Source organism: Leopardus geoffroyi, chromosome D1 (assembly GCF_018350155.1).
Source record: "Leopardus geoffroyi isolate Oge1 chromosome D1, O.geoffroyi_Oge1_pat1.0, whole genome shotgun sequence".
NCBI classification, from domain to species: Eukaryota; Metazoa; Chordata; class Mammalia; order Carnivora; family Felidae; genus Leopardus; species Leopardus geoffroyi.
The window spans coordinates 62,996,785-63,003,021 of record NC_059329.1 but is presented as its reverse complement, the minus strand read 5'-3'; the positions used below and the strand labels follow the sequence as shown (position 1 = coordinate 63,003,021).

Sequence of the window (6,237 nt, the reverse complement as noted above, 5' to 3'; positions counted from 1 at the left end):
TTTCTATCTCCCTGTCCCTGCCTTCTGATTGTGGTTTTGAGAAGAGCCAAGCAAAAGCATGATTACTTTCTGTTCTCTCTTGCCCTCCTCAGTAATTTCCTAATCCCCTCTTTAATCTCCTGAGTTCGTACCCCATAGACAATGGGGTTGAGAGCTGCAGGAATTACATGGTGTAACACATTAAGTAAGACAGGGATATCAGGGGAAATTTTTTTCTTGGCAATGTGGGTAAAAACAAAAACCAGCAGGATGGTGCTGAAGAAGAGGATGAGGATGAAGTGAGAGCCACAAGTACTCAGAGCTTTGGCAGCTGCCCCTTTTGTCTTGAGTCTAAGAACGGCTCGTAGGATGATGGTATAGGAGAAGATAATGAGGGTCAGGTCAGAGCCCAGAAGAGTCCAGGCCACAATTAACTGGAAAATTCTGTTAAGGGCAATATTATCACAGGAGAGCTTGGACACAGAGAGATTGGCACAGATACAATTATCAATTATATTTTTTCCACAATAATGGAGCCGGGCAGAGAGGATGGGAATGAATATAGTAAGAAGTGCATTTCTGGCCAAAATAAAAATGGCAGCTTTGGCTACGAAATGGTCAGTGATGATGGATGGGTATCTCAATGGGTGGCAGATGGCTACATAGCGGTCATAGGCCATGACCATGAATGTGCAGGACTCCATGCCAAGGAAGCAATTCATGATGTACATCTGGAGGAAGCAGGCATAGAAGCTGATGGACTTGAGGTCAAACCAGAAGATGGCCAGGACCTTGGGGATGACAGTGAGGCAGAGCACGATATCCAATAGTGACAGGAAACTGAGCAGGTAATACATGGGTTCATGCAGAGAGGCTTCCAGCCAGATGGTGATCAGGAGAACACTATTGGCTCCCATGGCCAGGAGAAAGAGGAGGCTGAGTGGCAGGGACAACCAGAGCTTCCAGCTGGGGGACCTGACAAAACAATTCAGAAGGAAGTCTGAAACCTGAATGGAGATGGTGCCATTTTGATGTGATGTCATATTTTGTCATATATTTCTATAGCTTTCTTTTAGTGTCCTATAAAATTAGAATAAAAATTAGTTACTGACTTAAGACACATGAATTTAGAACAATTTGCTTCATCTAGGTGAAACTTGTGATTCCTATCAGGTCATACAGATCCATTTGATATCATCTGTACATCCTTCATGGTATGTTACTCAGAAAATTCTAGCACTAAATAATAGATGACTGTGATAATATGGTTCATTTATACGTGTTTGATTTTTTCTTAAAAAAAATTTTTTTAATGTCTATTTTGGACACAGAGAGAGCATGAGAAAGGGAGAGGCAGAGAGAGAGGGAGACACAGTATCCAAAGCAGGCTCCAGGCTCTGAGCCATCAGCACAGACCCCAATACAGGGCTCGAACCCAACCGACTGAGCCACCCAGGCACCCCTGATTTTCTTTTAAATAGAAAGTCATTTGTTTGCAGAAACATAAAGAAAGGGAAAATTGCTTAGGAACTCATTTGTTTTAGCTGAGTGTCTAAATTTGTACTTGTAAGTTTCTTCCTTATTTTTTTTTTGACCGCATAGACTATCATATGACATATAAATACACAATATGCCCTGATTAAGTAGCAAAACCTGGGCCAAGTAAGGACTCAGATACATGACTGTCTCTCATGCACCCCCATGCACATGTAATCCTTGGGCAGGTTTCCAAAAATCTGGAATATTTCTTTCTCTTGCACTTACACTCTGACTCCTGCTTCCACTTCTCTGAGTATAATTTTCTTCTTGGTTTCTTTTCATGTTGTGTCTTTTATTGTTGTTTTCTATTATTGTTGTTTTCTATTATTATTATTATTATTATTATTATTATTAATTTTTATTGTAGGGACCACCGAACTCCAGTGACTCTCAGAGAACTTTAAACATCTCTCCTAAACATTGTTTAGGACTTTATTGTGTGCATCCAGTGACAGATACCTCAGTGATCATCTGGGCGTAATTCTCTGTTTTTACAGCATAGCTTTAGAGATTCTTTAGATTGAGCTTAAACTGAGGAACCACTTTCTTACTCCCACTGACCCCAGTTGTGGTCTCTGTCTTCAACCTCTAATGTTATTTAGATTAAATTTAATTCCTCCCCCATGATTCAAGCATTTGTGGGCAGATTGTTTGCCATAAAGCCACTACATTGTAGCGTGTACAGTTGAAAACTCCGAATCATCTAAAGTAAGCGCCAGAAGATACACTCTCCAGGCTTCCTACCCCCATCCCCATTCATCTCCTATGGACAAATTCCTGCCCCTCTGCATCTCTAGCAGCACCCAGAAAAATACGTAAAAAGGCAAGAGAACAGCAAAAGGGAAGGTTCCAGAGTACAGTTTCTCACACGTGCCTCCTGATCTGAGACAGCATGCGGTCTCTCCTATCCTGTTTTCGCACTACTTTTACAGTAGTGACTCAGGAATGGAACGGAGCACAGATCTGGACTAAAGAGAAATGTCTCCCCCAACCATGCCCAGTGTTCTGCCTACTCCTGGTATAGCTGCCCCTCAGGCACCCTCTATCCAGACTCACTTACAGAGGATGTGAGCAGGGGTCTGGCTCCACTGATATTGGAGTTCCGGCTAGTTCCTGAAATAGCTGGGTGTAGTTATAACTCCAGAGCATCAGGGACTTTGCCCTCAGGGAACTTCTCCATCCCCATTTCCCTGTGCTTAAAAGGCCCTCCTGGGAGACAAGCAGGCAGGTAGGAGAAGAAAATGTTTTTCTTTCTCTCTAAAAGGAAGGAGCTCTGGTAATCCAGCCCAACATTGACTGCATCCTGTAGGCAGTTAGTCTCCTGGGACTCGGGGTCTTATATCCATCCACCCATCCATCCATCCATCCATCCATCCATCCATCCATCCATCCACGTTCACACTCGTTTGCACAGGCACACTGGGTGTCCTCTATGGGTCTAATAATCTCACTCAGAAGTTCCAATGGGCTTCCTGCAGCCATTGTCAGATAGGTGCCTCCCAAACCATGCTATTAAATGGACTGATGTAAATTTATAATGACTTTCATCATGGCGTTATAATGATAAGAATGCAAGAGTAACTTGGAAAAAATATTCCTGAGAAAATGCAATGTGTTTTTAAAAGAGAGAGTCCTATCATGATTTTTGCTGTAATGGAAGATTTTTCAAATGGGATGTGTATACAACTGTATACTAGGAAACAGGAGTCGTTTCTATTTCATTTTGAGCCTCATGTGAATTATTCCCATCCTCAAATTATGGGAGCAAGCATCATCAGTTTGTTTTTTCTTTCTTACGTTTCAGTTTAAAAACTTGATTGTAGTTGACACACAATGTTGCGTTAGTTTCAGGTGTACAACATGGTGATTCGACAAGTGTATACAGTTAAGTTATACTGCACTCACCACAGGTATAGCTACCATCCGTCACCATATAACACAAGTACAGTAGCATTGACCGTGTTCCCTGGGCTGTGCTGTCAGCATCAGTTTCTTTAAAGGCCTTCTCTTGCTTTATTTTTATTTCCCTGTCTCCTGCATATCTCAACCTCACCCAATATCTTCTCTTTAGAAAAGTGATAGGTACAGTGTGATTAAAATATGCAATAATTAGAATTATTCTTAAGTATGCTTATATGGCTACATGTTCATCTATGGGAGAATGATTTGGACTGAATTTTATAAATATTATTGGATCATATGTCTGATAATAAATCTGTTATTCTTTGTTTTCACTCAACAGTAAATCATGAACAACTGTCCGTGTTGCTCTTGTAAGTCCACTTCATTCTTTTTGATTTCGGTTTAATTGCAATTATGTGCCTCTTCTTTCTTTTTTTTTTTAAAGTAATCTATACCCAAATGACCTATAATTAATTCTTAACCAAAAAATACTGTTATGTCAAATTCCTTGTATACTTCTATTATAATCCTAAAATAGGTAATGTGTAGGAGTGTGATTTTTTTTAGTTATAACATGTAAAAATATTTAATTTCACTAGGAATACCAAATTTGTCGCCCAAAATATTTACAAAATCTCACTATAAATTCCTAAAGTGTATTTATTTTTCATATTCCATATACCATTTCATGCTACATTAAAAAAAGTAGGTGGATGAAAAATAGTATTTTATTATTTTTAATTCGATTTTCTCCTGATAAGCATTGTTCATATAATGTTTAGCCATTTTGGGTTTTCATGCTGTTTATTATATTTGATATCCTTCAGCTGTTTTTTCCACTCATTTTGTTTTTCATGCATATCGACAAAATCCCTGTGCATATTTTAAATATTAGAGCCTCCTGTTGGCTAGATATTGCTCGTATCTCCTCTAATCTGTTATAAAGCTTTCAATTTGTGTCTGCGGTTCATTATTCAATGCACATTTTTCAATTTGACCAAGTCAAAATCTCTTCTTTTCTATGAATAGAAATTCTCTAGATCACAAAGGTACTTTTGTTTATATGTTTTTGTTTGTGTAATATTTTCAAAACATGCATTATGTTTCATACTGATGTATATAAACCTGGTTGTGGTTTATTTTGTCAAGAGTAAGGAGTGGTATGAAGTTAGTATGCCCTGATATGTACACAGCAGTGCAAATATCAAATACTATCTTGCTATTTTTGTAACTATCCTCTACTTTGAGACCCCTAGCGCCTCAGCGCTACCCTGGGCACTCTCATGGTGTCTCTTAGACCTCCCCATGATCCATGAGGTGTGGGGTACTGCCAGCAGAGTGGGGCCATCCGTGCCTGGTTCCAGAGGAGGGTCTGACTCTTTTCTGTTTTGTTGGTGGAGGTTACTAAGTATTTTGAATACCCTTTTAATTTAATGTGTTGAATAACTTTGTTTCTTCAAACACAGATAAATAATTTATCCTTTTTTCACTAATTTGAGCTGGCAGCTTTATTATATACCAAGTTTCATGCACGCATAGCTCTGTTTCTGTTTCATCATTGGTGTCTTTGACTTCCCTTACAACAATCCCACATTATTTTTATTACTATTGCTTGTAGTTTACTGTTATAAGGCAGGTTGAGTTTCATTTGAAATGGATCCAAATGTGATACTTTAAAACATTTTTTAAATATATTTTTTTAATATTTATATTTTTATTTTCTATGTGTATTTTATAATCACATTTTAATCATCTCTTTATTTTAAATAAAGAGATAAATTTTAATCACATTTATTATCATCTCTTGTGCCATAATGTTAGTTATGAGTGAGTCCCTGGAGCCAGTCCAGATTAAGCAGGACTTCCTATGGGAGGAGTGCAAAAGAATGTGTGGCCATCATAAGATCTCCAGACCTAGTGTTAATTTTTATCTTTCATGACTTAAGTCTAGCCATCTGACCTGTGGACTCTTGTCTGTTGGGAGATTTTTGATTACTGATCAAATTTCCTTTCTGGTCATGGGTCTGTTCAAATTTTCTATTTCTTCCTGTTTCAGTTTTGTTAGTTTATATGCTTCTAGGAATTTATCCATTTCTTCCAGAGTGCCCAATTTGCTGGCATATACTTTTTTTTTCTAATATTCTCTTATAATTGTATTTCTGAGGTGTATTTTGTGATCTCTCCTCTTTCATTCATAATTTTACTTACTTGGCTCCTTTCTCTTCACTTTTTGATAAGTTTGGCTAGAATGTTTATCAATTTTGTTAATTCTTTCAGAGAACCTACTCCTAGGGTTGTTTGTTTGTTTGTTTGTTTTTTGATCTGTTCTACTGTTCTTTAATTTTTTTCTGTATCATTTATGGTTGCTCCAACTGTTATAATTTCCCTTATTCTTCTGGTTTTGGGCTTTGTTTGCTATTATTTTTCCAGCCCCTTTGGCTGTAAGTTTAGGTTGTGTATTTGAGACTCTTCTTGCTTCTTGAGGTAGGCCTGTATCACTATATACTTCCCTTTATGACCACCTTTGTTGCATCACAAATGTTTTGGTCTGTCGTGTTTTCATTTTCATTTGTTTCTGTGTAGTTGTTTTTTTTTTTTTTAATTTCTTCTTTAATATCCTGGTTAAACGATTTATTCTTTTATGTTTTTGTTTTTTAATTTATATTTGAGACAGAGAGAGAGAAAGAGCATGAGCAGGGGCGGGGCAGAGAGATAAAGACAGAATCTGAAGTAGGCTCTAGGCTTTGATTGTCAGCACAGAGCCCCACGTGGGGCTCAAAGTCACTAGCAGCGAGTTCATGACCTGAGGTAAAGTCG

General features: G+C 38.0%; 1 protein-coding gene across 1 annotated transcript; it reads right to left on the bottom strand.

Annotated features, from left to right (window-relative positions):
• On the bottom strand, nt 1–1,022 carry LOC123601266 (olfactory receptor 56A3-like). The gene has a single exon (XM_045484285.1). It carries the CDS (start codon nt 1,020–1,022, stop codon nt 63–65), a length of 960 nt encoding a protein of 319 aa, XP_045340241.1. The 3' UTR covers nt 1–62.
• Between the last annotated feature and the right edge of the window lie 5,215 nt (nt 1,023–6,237).